Source organism: Magnolia sinica, chromosome 10, assembly GCF_029962835.1.
Source record: "Magnolia sinica isolate HGM2019 chromosome 10, MsV1, whole genome shotgun sequence".
NCBI classification, from domain to species: Eukaryota; Viridiplantae; Streptophyta; class Magnoliopsida; order Magnoliales; family Magnoliaceae; genus Magnolia; species Magnolia sinica.
This window is the reverse complement of record NC_080582.1, coordinates 65,527,058-65,545,175: the sequence shown is the minus strand read 5'-3', so window position 1 is coordinate 65,545,175 and position 18,118 is coordinate 65,527,058. Positions and strand designations below refer to the sequence as shown.

The window sequence follows — 18,118 nt, the reverse complement described above, 5'->3', positions numbered from 1 at the left end:
TTCCAAATGGTTTTGTTCATCGTTACAAGGCATGGTTAGCTGCAAAGGGTTATACTCAAACATATGGCGTAGACTACTTTAAGATATTAGCTCTTGTGGCCAATTGTAGACACCCACCCCAGGGTGATAAGCTGATTGATTTTGAACAGATGGATGAACAACCGAACCCCAATCCTAAACCCTATAAACCTAAATCCTAGGAACCCAAATCCTAAACCCTAAACTCATCCCATTTAACCTAGTCAACCCAGTCAACCTAACCCTGAACCCAAGGAACCTAAAACCTTAAAACCTTGAGTCAACACAGCGAGTCAACTGAATCAGTCAGCCTACCCAACCCCACAACCCAGTCAACTCACCTAATTAGGCTCAAAAGCAAGCCCAATCGGAGAAATGTTCGAAACCTCAAAGTAACAACCCTCACAGCAGAGAGCCTCCACACGCTTGGAGGATGTTGCCTGCCAAAGCAGGGAATCCAAGTGGGGACTGGCGGCAGCCAGGTAGCCGCCAACCACGTGGCACTCCCCCTCTTTGGGGCAGTGTCCCTCAAGCACGTGGAACTCTCCTTTCTCGAACATTAAGTGTGTGGTTGAGGTGCATTACTCCGATGCCCATTTCCTTACCCAAAATTACCCTTCTACCACCTCATCCAACCCATAAGACGATGCCATGTGACAACCTCCAATCCCAGCAGCCCTTCAACCACTTTTTGCCCCTAGGATCACCAAGAATTACCAGAAAACCGGGCTGGGAAACTATAAATAGCCCCGTTCCCTTCTCATTTCAAGCATCCCTTTCCATCCTTAAGGATCCACCCCCATTTGGATCCCTTCTCATTTTAGATAGCACCCATCAGGAAGCCATCCTTCCACCAAGGAGAGTGAGTGTGTGTGAGAGAGAGAGAGAGAGCTCGGCCCTGGTCTACCCTAGCTTAGCCAAAGTCCAAGCCTCCTAAGCCACCTAAGTTCAAATCTGAGCCACTCAATCTAGCCTTGCAACATTACCGTTCATCCAACCGTTCAAGCTTCTATCAGTTCCATCGAAGTAATGCATTAGCATCATGCAACATTCATTCCCTTCTTAACCCCCCTGCTCCTCATATACATCCGCATCATAGTGCATTTTCATCGTTTTCACGCATCTAACTAGTGGGCCGTATACTCTGAAGCTTGCCGATATAATTAGATCTTGCCCATTAGAAACCTTAGCCAGTTAGCCGTCATTTTAGCATATACATTGCATTCCATCGTTTTCTCGTATCTAACTGGCGAGCGTATGCTCTGAGACCTAACAATATAATTGCAGTAGGTCCACCAGAAACCTTAGCCGGTTAGCCGTCGTTTTGTCATAAGCATCCATACATACATATACCTTGCACTTGATCGTTTTGAATGCATGCTCTGCGGCTTGACGATATAATCGGATCCTACCCATCAGAAATTTGGATCGGTTAATCACTATTGCCATTGCATTGCATTACACTTTCTGCACGTGAGAACTAACCTTATCCTTCATAATTAGTCAAATCTTGTGAAGTAAATACCGTTCATCCGTACAGGCAAAGTGGGTGCTTAACACCTTCCCTCTCTGTAACCGTGGTCCCTTGGAATCTCTGGAACGTAAACTCACAAGTCATCTTAGGGTTAAGAATCTTCGAATTCTCAATCTTAAGCGTTTTTACGGGCTCTAACCGACTGTAGAATCATAATAATTGGTTAGTGGCGACTCTGGTCAAATATTACACCCTTTACCCCCCTCTTAACGAAAGCCCTCAAGCGAGGCAACCGGTGGAAAGAAGAGAGTAGATCTCCTGTACCCTCAAGAAATCTGCCCTCCAACATCCACACCAATCTTAACTTTGTTCAAGTGATTATCTACTTGGCGGTAAGCTTGTCTTAGCCCCTATTTCAACTAGATGTGAAGAATGTGTTCTTTCATGGTGATCTTGCCGAGGAGGTCTATATGGATCAGCCTCTAGGTTTTTCTATGCCTCACGACTCACCTCTTGTATGTTGCCTAAAGATATCCATTTACAATCTCAAACAACCCCGACATGCCTGGTTTGATAAATTCAATCATGCTCTTCTAGATTTTGACTTTGTTCGTAACCAAGCCGATCACTCTCTATTCGTCTGCCGTGGCCCACAGGGATTATGGTGTTGATTGTCTATGTGGATGATGTTGTGTTGTCCGGTGATGATACTGAGGGAATGGTGACCATTAAATCTTTTCTCACGGCTCAATTTGAGATCAAAGATATTGGGACTCTTTGGTATTTTCTGGGCATTGGAATTTGCTCGATCTAAGTGCAAAGTTGTGCTCTCTCAAAGGAAATATATGCCCTTGATCTTCTCTCAGAGACCGGGATACTATGATGTAAGCCTGCTACTACGCCTATGGATAATACTCACAAAATTAGTCCTAATGATGGTGAGCTCCTCTCTGATCCTGGGATGTATCGGCGGTTGATTGGTTGACTTATCTAACTATTACTCAGTTGGATTTTTCGTATGTTGTGGGTGTTGTGAGTCAATTCATACATGCCTCACATACCGCACATCTAACAGCAGTGTATCATATCCTTCGGTATCTCAAATTTTCATCAGGCAAAGGTTTACTTTTTCAACAACATGACCACTTTCGTTTGTCTAGTTACTATAATGTTGATTGTATTAAAAGTTTACAAGATCGACGGTTTACATTCGAGTACTATACATTTGTAGCTGGCAAGCTTGTCACGTGAAAGAGTAAGAAATAGTCCGTCGGGGCACAATCTTCTATTGAGACTTGAGTATCAGGTGATGACTCATGTGACGTGAAGTTTTTTGGCTTTGAACCCTCTTACAAGAACTTGGTAATAATCCTTTGAGTCTCATTCCTTTGCATTGTGATAATCATGTTGTCATTCACATTACCATCACTTCAGTGTTCCATGAGCATACGAAGCACATTGTGGTTGATTGTCATTCCATTCAGGAAAGAGTTACAAACAGGAAATTGCGACTCATTTTGTTTGTTCTGGGGAACAGTTGGCCGATGTTCTTACCAAATCTCTCAGTCAGGATGCTCTTCTTCATATCATTGGCAAGTCGAACATGATCAATATCTATATTCTATGCCCCAACTTGAGGGGGAGTATAGAGAGTACAAAGTGGTTGTGTTTCTTTTATGTTCCTTTTGGGCGTATGTATGTACAGTGTTGAGTACTCCTGTGGAGTACGTATTTGTATTTCAAGCAATATAATAAAAGGAGTCCTGGGGCTTCAAGCCCCAACACACAATAAACCCCTATTACCAAAACTCTCCTCACTCACTTCTCCTTCTCTTCTCCTCTCCTTGTCTTCCCATCTCTCCCCAACTCACTCAAATTAACTTGCCAACAGAGAAGAAATCCATTCTTTATTGGGTTTGATTATGTTAAAGAAGAATTTGTTTCCTTCTTAAGTTTGATTATGTTAGCCCTTGTTCCAAGCTTAGCCTCATTAGGATGCTCCAGCTTGAGGGGGAGTGTTAAAAGGTTAATAGTTGAATAAGGCCCATTAGGCCCAAGTCCATGTAAAAAGGCCCAAAGGCCCCATTCACCTTTCGCTATTATAAATAAGAGTAGAGGGTTGGGTTTAAATAGACCCGAACCTCCTCCTCCTCCTCATTGCAGCTTCTCATGGGCCCTCATGATTAGCACAATGTAGCCATTTAACAGTGTGCATATAGATTTTACACATAAAATTGAGGAATCAGACAAGTGATAAAATATGAATATGTTACCATTTTGAAGCATTTGGGTATCATAGCTCTAGATGTTGTGAGGTGCAATGTAGTGAAGAAAAAAGTGATGGATCTATTTTTCTACCTCCTTGTACATGAAGCAAATGTTAGGGTCCCCATGCTGTCAGCGGGCAAACATGGAAACTCTGTTGGGCTGTTGTTGTCCAATATAATAATTCCACCCTATAGTTGCACAGAGCGTGAATCAAAGCTAGTGGCAAATTTTTGGGTGTGTGCGCAAGGAAGTGTCTGTTTCAAAATGTAAACAAGCACATATAGGTAGGAAGTGGGAGTGGAAGCGAGAGTCCGAAGCAAGAAACAAAGCAGGAGCAACACCTATTTAGAAGGATCCTGCAACTAAGCTCCACCCATTCCAGGACCAACATCCATGAAACTCAAGATGAATGTTAAATAATGTATATCAAACATTTCTACATATCAAATATCAATTTTTTTACATTACCAACCATGAAAAACAGTGGCAATAATTTTGGGTATGCAATCTCTTTCTCAAGTTCTTCCTTTTTAATTTTATTTTTCATAATGCTTACTTTGTAATGTGCATCATTAAAGAAGATAAGTTGATGTAGAACGTGTCACAAATACGTTCCTAGCATGGTTGGGCCAAAAGAAGGTGGACCGTAAATTGACCGTAACTTTTTATCCGGGTATCGTCATGGGACGCACAACCTATCGATCTTTACTAAAACGGGCCATTTGAGGTGAACCTACCCACAAAGTGGGTCACATCTGTCCGTTTCGTTAGAAAACGCGCGCTTTCAGCTCAAAAACGAATTTTTAGAAGAAAAAAAAATTACTATTTTTAGTAATTCCGAATTTTTTAATATTTTTAGAGTTTTGGATTTTCTTCCTTCTTAGAAATAACTTGTAATTATGCTAGGACTCTTCTAGTAAAAGTTTATTTAGAATTTTTAATTTTAGAAATTAGGATTTAGAAGAGTTTTAGTAGAATTAGGATTTTTATTAGAGTTAGAATTTTGCTATTTTTGGTAATTACGAATTTTGAGTTTTTTTTTCTATATTAATGATGTAATAGGGGACATACATAGCAAACAATTATCCATTAATGAAAATTTGATTTCTAGAATTACTTCTAGTTTCTATCTTTCCTCGTGGATTCAAGGCATCCCTATGAGGAGTCCAGGGAAGCTCCGTGGATTTGGAGTAGTTATCCCCCTGAGGAAGACAGTGATCGACCCCATCACGTTCATCCCTGCGTCATAAGTGCTTCCTCTGAAGCGGACTTTATGCTTAACGTTGAGTTTTATGCTTCCTCAGTTCCTTCTTTTCAATCTTTGGTTTACGTGCAACTCAATCCCACTCACTTAGTTTATGGCCTACTCGATTAGGTTTATAAAAATTAGTGCATGCAAAGATAATATTGACAAAAAAGGGGGATATCATTTCATAAAATCCCTTTATAAGTATTATAGAAAGTAAATCTAATTGTTATTCCGTCAGTCCCTTGATCTTGATTTGAAGGAAATTCAATTTGTACTTGTATAGATGTACCATTTTGATATTACTATGAAACCAGTCTATTTGTAAAACAGTGCCCTAAATTGGTAAAAGCCAAGTATCAAAGCATCATTGGTAGCTCAACAGTTTTCTTATAAAAGATGAACCATTACTTGCACCACGTTAAATCCTACATACATACAATGAATAGTCAAATGGATCATAAAGACCGTATGTCGTACAAAAAACAAGGTAAAGAAAACAAGAAATTTACGGGTGGGCATGACATGCTATAAAATCTACATGCAATGTGATTAAGAGCAAGCACGCAACTTGTTCCATTCTTATTTTATAGATCTGATAGTACCTCAGTCTTCTAACAGTTTAAGCCTCCTAAGCTCCTGGAGTTGGAAATAATAGTGCACATAAAGAACTACAAATGCAGAGGGATAGTTCCTATGATGATCATAAAATGTCTTTCTATGATATTACATGAGAAAAGAAACCATGATAAATGCGCACCATCAGCCTCTGAACTTTTCCAGTCCGATAAATCATTTGGTGTGCTAAGTAACTTGATGCATGATAATTCATGAAGAAATTCTTCACAGCATCACTGAATGACTCTTCTGTAGATCTTGGGATGGAACGAACAAGAACTGTAAAATGACTTGGATTGGCAGGAGATCCGGTAAAATGTGCTAGCCTCAGCTCAGCAATTTTTTGGTATTCCTAAAACCATAAAAAGCAAGGATAACAAGAGAACCTCTCACAGACAAGTTTTATGAAGATCATCAAGTGAATAATGAAACCAAACAAGGACATATATTTCTATTGTTGGAAATAAACATTGGGTACATTGTCTTTTCTGCTCCTATGGATCTTGCTGATCGGGCTGGTGGGCTGGCAGTAGGGTTCTGTGGGGCCCAAGCCACGGCCACTGTGAAGCCTGCTGCTGCCCGTGGGTGGGCCCTTGCCAGGGGTGGGGGGGAGTTGAAGAAACTGCAGAAAAAAGTGAGAGTTGAAGAGCTCCTCTCCCTTAGCTTCTTTATTTTAATAAAACTCAACAACAAAGAGAAAAGTGAAGTTGGTTTTAAAAGATAGAATAAAGCATTATGATGCTCCGCAGCAGCACCAAAGACAATGTGCACCATGTGTCATTTCCAATAATCTTCATTAAGGATGGGCATTCTTACAAAGTAAAGAAGAATGCAAGCCGAAAATGTTATGATGTATAATGCTAAGCAGTGGGCCCAAAGCCTGCAAAGAAAATGTTAAACATACAAACCTGAATTAAACACATTTTAAGAATAAAATTGTACATAGAGAAATAGAGACATTTCTTACAGAATACGATTCAACACCCCATCAAACAAAATATGGTTTCATTTGTCAACAAAGCGTTCTAGTTTGATGCTATTAGAAATCTATTACATGATTAAGATACTTCTCTAAAATGTTTGTGGCCCAGGTTTGACGTGAGGACATGAAAGCAACCTTCAACCCTATCAATTCATAGGTGAGTCTGTTTCATATCCACGTACTGCTTTAACAATGTTCAAAATCCAATAATAACATCCCAAATAGCTCATCTATGTTACATTTCATATCAAACCAAAGGGCCTTTTTACTTTATAGCATAATTGTTCTTGTTGCTTAGGCTCAAGCATAAAATGCATCATGCAGTCTTCTGAACCTTATCATGCATTCCATAAGCTAGTCTTCAAAATAGCACAACCATAAATATCAGAGGATACCATCAAGAGGTAGGTGGTCATCCAGAACCCATAAAATTTGGACCCACTACTTTCCAAATTAACAGGCTTACCTTTTTCGCAAGAGTTACAAAACAATTAGTGCAAAGACCCACGTGGTTAAGTGGGCTGAAATCTAAGACATGATGCTAAAGAAATTTAGGAATGAGGGTAGAAACATGGGTCAGAAACAAGTTCCTTTCATATGTTAATGGAGGCGCCCAAAGAAAATAATAACCATATGCTATCAACGAGCAACTACCAAAAATAAACGGACAAATAAAACAGATAAAGACCACTTGATCATGATGTATTATCAGACAGTACCAGTTTCATGGCTATCCAAAACTACCTCATCGTCTTAAGGCCAGTAGATAAGAGGTCTTAAAACAAAACAACAGTTTGGATTCCCCTTTGCTAGAGAATTTGCTGAGTTGGCCTCCCTAGGTACACGACAAAAGGAGACCCGAATACAAGCAACAACGGCCTTAATTTCCATTACAACACACACACACACTTCCACAACACTAGCTCATCACAGGCATCCAAGACAAGGACATGAGTCACCTCCAACAGTCTTGTCTTTCAAGAGTCGCCTTCAACAATTAATGATATTTTTGTCACTTTTTTTGGTGGACACACTTTTTGCTCATTAACGTTGTTAGAATGGCACAGAATTGGTCCCGTTTGAAAATTGGAGTTGGCTTTCAGACAAGCCCAAGCTCAAGCAAATTCAATACTTTTTAAGTCATAGCCAATTTACAAAAAGCCTATATGGTTGTGACTTGTGACCACATTCAGCGGTATTTTGATCATTTTTATTGTTTATCGAAATAAGTGGCCTAAGGAGTTGCATGGAACTTAGGCAGGGCTAATGGTCCCATCAGCACATGGCCCGAATCTCGCACATGTGCGCCATGATCACCTCTTCAATCTCTCTTCCCCTGATTTTGATGTAGAGAGGGTCGCGGACAGTTTCATGGCCAAGATGGATCAGAAAAGGCCCGGTTGACGACAGAAGTGATCCGGACCGTCAGACCTTAAATCGGGCGTATCTCGCAGTCCGGAATGAGTTATCGGACGTAAAATATATGATTTTGGGGTAGAACACACAAGCCGGATTTGCGAAATACCACCAGATCGATGGTTGTTTCCCTATTTTAATTCCGTTTTTACTATAAATAGTAAGTTTTACTTTGATTATAACTCTTCATCCGTTTGGCTTTAGGAGTTGCGCCCAACGTGAAAAGTGCTCGGAATAATTAGGAGAACAGCTTGGTGAAGCCAAATAGGACACTTATTATTTTTGGCCGAAAACCTTGCGCACTAGTAGACATCACGATCATCTATAAATAGTAATTTTACTATTTATAATAAGTTGCAAATTCTAGGAGTTTTAGTTATAGTTTGATTCTGATTTCTCTCTCATTGCTTGGTATCCCTATTTAAAGGGTTGTGGACTCGTTTATTTCATTCATCAATCAATTTCGAATTTTATAGAATTTATTTTCTATTTTTCTTGTTCTTTCCTCATGGATTCGAGGAGTCTCTGTGAGGAGTCCAGAGAAGTTCCATGGATTCGGAACAGTTATCCCCTAGAGGAAGACGGTGCTCGACCTCACATCCTCCCCTGCGTCAAATTTGCACTTGCATTTCTCTATACTTAAGATGAGTTACAAGAACTTGTCATCCAAAACTACAGCTTGAGTTCCATGTAACTCCAGAATTGCCAATCAAAGAGCATTACTAGGGTTTTGGAAACTCTTCTTCCATGAAAGGAAGCTCCTCCATAGAACTAGGCATTCGTTGGAACTCCAATTCCATGTATCAAATAACCCAATAGAACTCCCACTTATGTTCAGTTTCATCCAACCAGAAAGTGGCATCACCAATCCTCAAATCTTCACCTGGGGTTTATCGCAGTCACTACTTACTAACATCCACTTCCTAATCAATTCTGAATTGATAACACCCTCAACTTCTTTAGCATGGGATAGCCAACATAAGATAAGAGTGCTTGATGCTCCCTGACCACAACCAATATCATGGATTCCAAATGCCTCACATGAGGGCATGAGGATGCATACTCCACAGCACTGTACCTATATACTTGAAGCAACCCTTCGCCCAATTCATGATGCTACCAGGCTTGCATTACATAATGTTAAAGAAATTTTGATCATCATTGTTCGACATGATGCCTCATAAAATATGAGGTCCATCAGAGGGAGTCTATTGCATTTCTGATTGTTCCATTCACGAGTTGCAAGATCAGCACAGTTTCTGCCGAGGTAGAGTAACTTAAGCTATGCATGGCAACTGCTCAATGAAATTTGCTAGATCAACATCTAGGCTCTACAAAGGATCGATTGCAACCAAGAAATGCAAGTGCTCAATGGACCGCTTGATTGTCACCAAAGCTCTTTGGGAGGGTCAATTGCAGCTTCAAATGCTGTAGGTTCAACAAATTGAATGATCCAGGTTACTGCACCCAAATCATCTCCATCTCCATTTCCATTTTCTTTCCTCCTCAAACCCACTATACCATCCAAACCCAAGCTACGCCCACATGACTGCCATTACCGCCCATCAACCACAAATCACATCAGCCGCATCCCCCCCTCCACACATCCAATCTTCTTTTCTTTTCTTTCTTCTTTTTTTATAGATACCAAACATCCAATCTATCCCACCAATTCCCCAAAATCAGTTCATATTTCCCTCATGGCTTCGCGAGATCGAAGCCATGGACGACGTTGCGATGAAGTGAAAAACAAAGAGATTGAACACCTCCAACGGCAAGTCAAATGATTGACCCAATGCGTAGAGTTCAAAATGCTAGGACATCAAATTGTGCATCACGCAACTCAACACTCGCAAAATTGGTCTCATTGGTCACAACTACAATAGTCCACAACCACCGGCAGTCCGTTTGGTTGATGCACAAAACTGAGGAAAATTCCAACCCCTCAACCGTCATCGAATACCATACCAATTTTGAACATTTCTGATGCAGGACATGAAAATTAAATATGATATGCAAGATTTCAGGCTTAAGATCACGTTAGTTTAGAAACAATTACACAAATTCCATATCCCAAATGAAAGTCCAAACATTCAATTAAGGGGAATCTATGCGGGTCCAGGCCTACACATGATAGGCTGGATCAATAAAAATTATGAACCAAACGATAATCAAAGATAAGAAATAACCATCCACACATGCATAGTAATCAGTCCCTAATTCAAGGGATTCACCAATTTCAAATCAAGGAACCCTAGAGTAAGAAAAGGGGCATAAAATTGGAGATTTGAGTAATTTAGGGTTATGTTTAGGGATTTTGGGTGAAAGCGGAGTGAAAGAGATGAGAGAAACAAACCAGAGAAGTACCGCACGCGTGGACAACAACAATGGCCCAGACGCACATGCTTGTGATCTCGGCCGCACGTGTATGGGGCCCACTATTCATAAAAAGGTCACCTTGGCCCTGGTCGGCTAGGGATGGACTCCAAAACCCCCAAATCTCAGCTCGATCCGATGTACGGTTTGTGCGTGGTGCTCCGCCGAAGTTTCAACCCTCCTGTAGGGCCAGATTCTGAAATTGTGTTGTGGGGAGGAGAATTGCTACAATAGATGATTGATTCGAAGTGTAGATGATGGGATGAGATGAGAAGAAGGGATGGTAGAGGATGGGTAGTAGAGATGGCGATAGATGGGGGTGAATCGAGATAGATGTCGCTTCGCACCACGGTAGTTAACCCTTCGAAGAAGGAAGGGCTTCGCACCCAATTAAGCTTCATAACTCAGAGAGTAGGAAAACGCAGAATTTTTATTAATCTTCAATCAATTAAAAAAAAAAGTTACAAGGGGTGCCTATTTATAAGAAAACCTTATACCCCAAAACTCGCGCCACGTGCGCAACCTATTACTTGGCGATGAAGTCAACCAAAATAAAAACTAATCAAAGAAATCTAAAGCGTCCATGATGTTCTAAATAACATTAATAAGCAAAACCTAAAATATGAAATCAATCTGACTAGTGGGCCACGATCATGAGATCCCCTGATAGGCTTTTCTTGACTAACGGGCCCACTCTTTTGGATCAAAACTTCGCCTTCTAGGTAGGAGGCCCTCCCTGGACATCGTCATCGATCCAAATCGATGGTGGGGCCCTCCTTCTGGCGTACGTGCATAGGGGGGGCGGCGTGAGTGCGCATGTGCGCGTGATGTCCCTATCAATTTCCTCATTCATGATTGTGCCTAATGCACATGCAAGAGACTTGGATTCGACAAGGCTCTGATCTTCAATAAGGAACCTATAAAGTATCAAGACTTCGTTGGACATCCAATCTTTAATGAGGAACCTATCAAGTACCGAGACGTCATTGAGATTGAACCTACGACAGAGCCAAAGGAAGTTGGCATGAGTGACCTTCTATGATGATTTTCAGTTAGATGTAGCTATTCCAGCCAACACTGACAAATTTGGATGAAAATGTTGTGATGGTTAATGTCAAGGTTGGCAAGTTTACTGCCACACTGTAAACTCCCTTGAAGCCATTTGAAGATGAGTTGTGAGAAGAACTTAAGCTATCTTAGTTACCTCCCTTAATACTCATGAGTTGCAACAAGTGTTCCATATATCAGCGATATCGGAATGGCTAGGTCAGTGATACCGAAACTGCCGGCAATTTAAAATTTTGCGAATATCATCGATATTTAGTGATATTATCCATAACGGCGATATTTTGAGATTATAAAAAAAAAAAAAAAAACACCCTCATAAAAGTTCCCTACTATTAGCAATACCATCAATAATATCCCCAATACTAGTGAAACATCCTTAAATAGGTGAAAATTGATAGAAAATTTTCCAAAAGCCCAAAAAAATCTCCGGTGCTTTTTTTTTTTTTAGGGGGGGGGGGGGGGCGGCCGTGGGGCCTTAGGTGATTTAGATCACTCTTGGTTTTTTATTGATTCAAAGTTTGAATTTGGGGAGAAAGTTCGACTCGAAATAAAGATAGGTTGGAAGCTGAAAAATCCATGGGCAGTTCATTTTTTCATATGTTGACATAGATTGCAATAGAAATCTATGTATGTATGATTCGACACAACTTTGTAGTGAAAAAAATAATATTAAGAGAAAAAATGAGGCAAATTGGTGAAATCCTAATTTTTTCCATTTTTATATTGGAAAATGTGTGCTTAAGTGTTAATTAATGTGGAAATTTATTTATTAATGATCTATTAATTGGCTACAAATTTATATATTTATTTTATACATTTTTTAACAACGTATGGTTAGGCCCCTCTAAAATGTAAACGTATTTATGTATAATTGTTTTTTACAATATTTTGATTACTACATTATAAATGTGTATTTTAACATCTCATGAAGTTTCGCCGAAAATTTCCACTTTTTTCCGAATGTTTCCCTTAAACAGAGATATTTTTTAGAGTATTAGCAATAATATTAGCAATATTGATACATGATACCATATCCCCGATCATTGATACATAACAATACCAATACTCTGAAGACTGGTTGTGACATTGGAAAAAAAGGTGGAAATTTTCAGCGATTGATGCAGCACAATTCTAAGTCAACCTTTGGCTAACCATTCATCAAGGAGTGGACCACAATCGTAGCCTATGAAGGACTAGATTTCGAAAGTTATGCAAGAAGGCAAGGTTTTGAATGACGACATCGGTGGGAAAACTGGCCAGGCCCAAAAACGATAAAATACAGGGCATATCAGACCCGTGTCAAACGATGCAAGCCCATGTCAGCTGAATTTTTTAGCACAAATGGTCATGAAAGTAATGGAAAATAAAAAATGTAAAACGTCATAATCTTCTTGTGTGTGTGTGTGTGTGTGTGTGTGTTTAGCATGCATTCAAGGTGTGTCAAAACATTATTTCACAACAACATTGTCTGTCAGCTTTGGCCTATTGAAAGCATTGTTTGGAGTATCCTCGATATTATCCGTATCTCCAGCTCGGCGGTACCATAACACTGGTAGTGATATCGATAACATTGTAGTATTGGAAATTCCACATCGACCATATATTGCTAAGTATCACCAATATTTTCAATTGTGTAAATTCCATGTGTCACTTGTATTGCCAATGTATAGCCAACATTTTTTGTTTGTGTAAATTCCAAGGGTCACTTGTATCGCCAGTGTATTAGTGATATTTTGATAATATCACCAATGTGTCGCTAATGTTTCGGTATCACCAAAAATCTGTTTATTAAAAAAATTTCCATTTCGATTTTTTTATGAGCACATTGCTGTATGCTGAAATGCATGTTTGTATGTGTGTATATGTATATATGGATGGATGGATGGTTGGATGGATGGACGGACAGACAAATGGAGATGTGTGTGTGTGTGTGGACGCATGGATGGATGGATGGATGGATGGATCATGCATGTGTGTTTGTATGTATGTATGTGCATGAATGGATGGATCCACCATTTTCCCCATGTCTCCCCAATGTTTCCTTGAGTCAATGATACATGCTTTTAGGCACCATTAAAAAGAAACTTACTATTTGATTCCTAAATATGCAAATATTCATCTATTGCTATTAATTGATTCTTAAATATGCAAATATGTATAGCTTAGCATCTCATGAAGTATCATTGAAAATTTCCATCATTTTCCCCATGTTTCTCTAATGCTTCCTTGAGTCGACATAAATGCTTTTAGACCCCATTAAAGAGAAACTTATTATGTATGCATTTTTTTCAATTATTTGATTATTAAATATGAATATCGGTATTTTAGCATCTTCTGGAGTTTCATTGAGAAATTCCATCATTTCCTCGTGCTTCCCTAATGTTTCCCTCAGTCGGTGATAGATTTCCGGGTATCAGCGATAATATCAGTGATATCAATACAAAATTCCATATCCCCAGCCAACGATACATGTAACAATACCAATACTATAAACACTAGTTGAAAGTCAACCAAAATGGTCCTAATCAAACACAAATCAAGCACAATCTGGTGGATTAGGGCCCATTACCTATGCATACAACAAAGAGAGGATGAAATAACGTGGGGACAAAATGACAATTTACCCTTTCTTCCAATACTAGCCCCAAAATGGTCTATTCCACCGTGTTGACCGTAACGGCCCAACATCAATGCCAACATATAGGCCAATACAACCTTAACATAATAGATATTCAAAACAATGCATGAAGTTATTTGTATATGATTTTTATTTTATTTTTGTTGGGGGGGTAGAGGCTCTCACTTGTGGCTACATGGAACTGGACAACTGATTGGATCAGCTAGGACACATCTTCGCCTCTAGAACAAACAAACCTAGCTCATTTAACAGGACAAGTTAGGAATCAACACGATAAAAGAACACCCTAACTCTGGGCTTAGTCACCCAAACTCAAAAAATTCGTGGATGAAAGCTAAAAAGTCCAACGTAATAAGGTCCCGACAAAACTAAAAAAAGGCTAACGGAGCTTTGTCATGTTGAAGGTTGCACACCGTTGCCTTAACCTCCTCTTTAGAGAAAGGAGCCTCGAGAAAGGCAGCCTCATCAGAGGAAAAACATGCAAAATCCATATTATCTAGGCTCAAACTCTCTCAAGGCTCCTTACTCCTAAGCAAGGTGTTCCAAAACGGTCACAATGGTTGTAACGGCTACCACCGTTACAATTATGATACGGGCCCCCGTATCAGCCATTACGACCCCTTTTTTTATTTTTTGAAAAAATTGTTACAGGGCCTTTACGGCATGTTTTTTCTGTAACAGCCGTCACGGCCGTTTCGACCCCGTAACGCGTAACGGCCGTTACGTAACCGATTTTAAATACCTTGCTATTTAGAAAGAAGAGTTGAATAGAAGCTAACAATATGGACGCCGCAGATGGCATTCTTGTGTGAGTCGCTTTCCGTCGACCAGGAGGGAGGAGATACAATTGACTCGCTCTAGCACTCGCAATGCCATGAAAGAACTTAGCATTCTTATTGCCTTCTTTTAGCCAAGTGACTCTAGAATGTTGATGCCACTTGATCTCCTCCTCCCTGAGCTAGGAGCAATAATTGGCAGAGAACTAATCTTTCTCGAGCTTCTCCTCTGCAGACAACAGACCCCTCGCCTCTTTGATTTCCAGTAGTTGAATGGTTTGCAAGATGGAATCCATCTTGAGCTCCCACTAACCGAAAACCATCTTTTAGATCGTGAGCTTTTCTTTGAGCATCTTGAATTTCTGAAAAAGCCTGAAGCCCACATGACCTAAAACCGAGAAGGAAGACCATCATTCCAAAATTAGATCCCAAAATCCATCCACTTCGAGCCAAGCCAACTCGAACCGAAAGGGCTTCAGGCCCTAATCAACCTCATCCACCTCAAGCATAATAAAGCAATGGTCAGACACAGATCACCGTTCAACTATTCCCCCCCCCCCCCCCCCAAAAAAAAAAAAAGGAAGGGAGCAACCATCTCTGAAAGCATCCTCAAAAAGCTCTTCACGCATAAGAGGTCAAAGTGACAATCTATTCAAAACGAAAACTCTAAAGAGAACCCATTTGAAGACAGAAGAAACACCTCTGAAGGACACAGAGACAGAGAATCGACCCTCGAGCAATCCTCTTTAGCCCATAAACGAGGATCCGAAAGAATGAAAATACCCCCATCAGAGTGCAAACCCAATCGCACCGAGGGTTTCCCAATCCACCCTTTAATAGCCCGAGATGGATTCAACAACAGATTGATGTTGTTGATCCACCTTCTGGAGCTTAGATTGTTGAATAATCAAAATATTTGCCTTGGATTTAACACACAAATGCTTCACTTAGGCACAACCTTTACAATCACTCCTTCGAACGGCTTTAGCAATCGTGTCATGAGAAGCACCAAGCTTCATCAACTCCCTATCACCTTTTCGTCAACAAGGAGGCTGACTCCATTTTTCAAACCAAGCTCGTGGCGCTTTCTTTAGTCCGGCCTTCTGTACCTTGCATAAGTTGTTGAATTTGCTTGAACAGGGGAGGATACGCCATCGAAGAAAGATAGAGACCCCTTGCCTCCACAAGATCAAATAAGGCCACTGAGTTCTTTACGATCCCCGAAGACCATACCCAAAAGTCTTAACAGACAGCATCAAGAATCCACCTCTTGCTCCTAGCGACTTCTCCATCAATGCGGGGGGTGGGGGGGTAGACGAAGGTCGAATCTAGTCCGTAACTACCTAATTATTGCAAAAGCTAACATCACACTACAGAAGGGGAGCAACCATTGCATTCCTCGAGAATCCAGGCTTCAACATCGTGGAGGTGGGATCGTAAGGGATCATAGGAAGTGATTCAACGTGATTTGAAATGCCAAGATCCGACTGTTGGTCAGGAAAGGGGGAGCAGACCAGGGAGGCTGGGGAATGATTTTTTTTTTTTTTTTTTTTGCTGGGAGGGGGGTCGGAGAGAGAGGTAGCTCTATAGTGTCCCAACGGGGGGGGCGGAGTAGAGGATCAAAGAAGCAGAAGAGGCAGACTCGCCATTAAACACATCATATCCCAAATCCTGGCCATAGGGCCCTGAACCATACTTTAAAATTTTCAAGATTACTGAATCGCCATCGCTCTCATATCCCGAAACCATAGATGTTCGGCATGCATCCATTATTACCATAATAACCATATCGGTATGATTCTTCAGAGGTCCGACCCCTCTGGCAAAGGAGAGATCGGTGTCGCGCAAACTACAAAAGGGAGAGGAGACAATGAGACAAATGTCAACTCTACATTTATACCCCAGTACGATTGACAAAGGTGCAGCTACCGAGGCCGCATTAATACCGTCAGCATTGGGCATCGGAAAAATCGTCTTTACTAGCCACGCGGATAGAGCAAGGGACAAGGCAATGCAAATGCGAGCGGACTCGATTAGTGGAGAAACAATCTCCTCCTGCCATGTGGTGAGAATGGGGCTTAATGGGCAGTCAAAAGAAGGGCGAAAACAGGTGAGTGGCATCACCCTGTGTGAAGCAAACACCAGGTGTCCCACGTCACCAGACAGCGATCAAAAGCAAGCCACGTAGCCCTCCATTAAAAGAGGGAAGAGAAACCTTTTTGTCCTGCAACATGGTGGATACGATCTAACCATTGAAAGAGTGGTACAGGTGTCGACTCCAAGCGATCCCTCCCCGACATAAGCAAAGGAAAAAAGAGAGTTTTGTCGCGACAGACAGATGAGATTGAGGCATAGGGAAGGGATGAGATGAAGCCAACTAGCCATGCCCCTCGATCCCAACTAGAAATAAGGCGAAACCTCTCCCCGTCTGGAGCAATGGAACAAAAGCAAGAGATGCCTCGATGGACAGATAAGATTGAGACATATGAAAGGTCTAAGATGATGCCACCTGGCCTTGTCCTCCAATCCCAGCCGTACACACACCCTGCAGAGAGAACATTAATTCGTGGGAGTATCGAACAGGAGCTCCTTCTCCGTCAACCTCCACCCCACCCTGATCAAGGTTACATTGCCTCTCCCCTAACACAACAACCTCAAACTGACATACGCACTCTATTCTCACTGGATTTTGGGCATCCTCGGCCTTAATCAACACTGATTCCAGGAGCACGTTGTGATTCTTCATACGAATGCAACCAAACGAAAATCTTCCCAACTGAGCATGGATGGATCAATGTTAACCACCTCACCCTAAGCATGAACTGATGTTGATTAGGGCTTCTTTAAACCATAACTCCAGCGGCAAGTTACGAAGATGAACCCATGAATCTAAACGGCCTAAAATAGATCAGTTTGCCCACTTGGAAGTGAGGCCACTAGACCAGAATGATTGAGCCAACCTGCAAAGACGAGACAATCCGTATCCTCATTCTCTCGAACAAAGAGCTAGAAATCCAGCTCTGACATCTGGCTGATAGCATAATCCTCTGGTCGAAGGCTGCAATTCTCAAGCAACCACAAAGAAAGATCTTTCACAAAAGCCTCAAGTTTAAGAGTACCCACCAAACACCAATGCAAAGTAGACCAAGCCTTATTAATGACTTGAGGATGAACCACAAGCATTGGTCCTACAAGAGACTCTGACTTAGAAAACCAAATGGGGTCTCCAGCACAAGGC

General features: G+C 41.0%; 2 protein-coding genes across 8 annotated transcripts in view; both read right to left on the bottom strand.

Annotated features, from left to right (window-relative positions):
- LOC131216891 (CSC1-like protein RXW8) overlaps positions 1 to 18,118 on the bottom strand; it is a 46,522-nt gene that overhangs the window by 16,720 nt on the left and 11,684 nt on the right. For 4 of the 7 annotated variants that reach the window (XM_058211493.1, XM_058211490.1, XM_058211489.1 and 1 more), the window contains 3 exons: positions 6,441 to 6,504; positions 6,103 to 6,246; positions 5,767 to 5,976 (listed from right to left, as the gene is read on the bottom strand). In XM_058211493.1, the coding sequence (XP_058067476.1) occupies positions 5,767 to 5,976; positions 6,103 to 6,246; positions 6,441 to 6,504 (418 nt within the window). The remainder of the gene's footprint in view (positions 1 to 5,766; positions 5,977 to 6,102; positions 6,247 to 6,440; positions 6,505 to 18,118) is intronic. The other 3 variants (XM_058211491.1, XM_058211494.1, XM_058211495.1) reach the window with 1 other exon arrangement.
- Positions 1 to 18,118, bottom strand: part of LOC131216893 (pre-mRNA-splicing factor sap145-like) — an 85,581-nt gene that overhangs the window by 59,679 nt on the left and 7,784 nt on the right. The gene's annotated exons all lie outside the window — the stretch shown is intronic.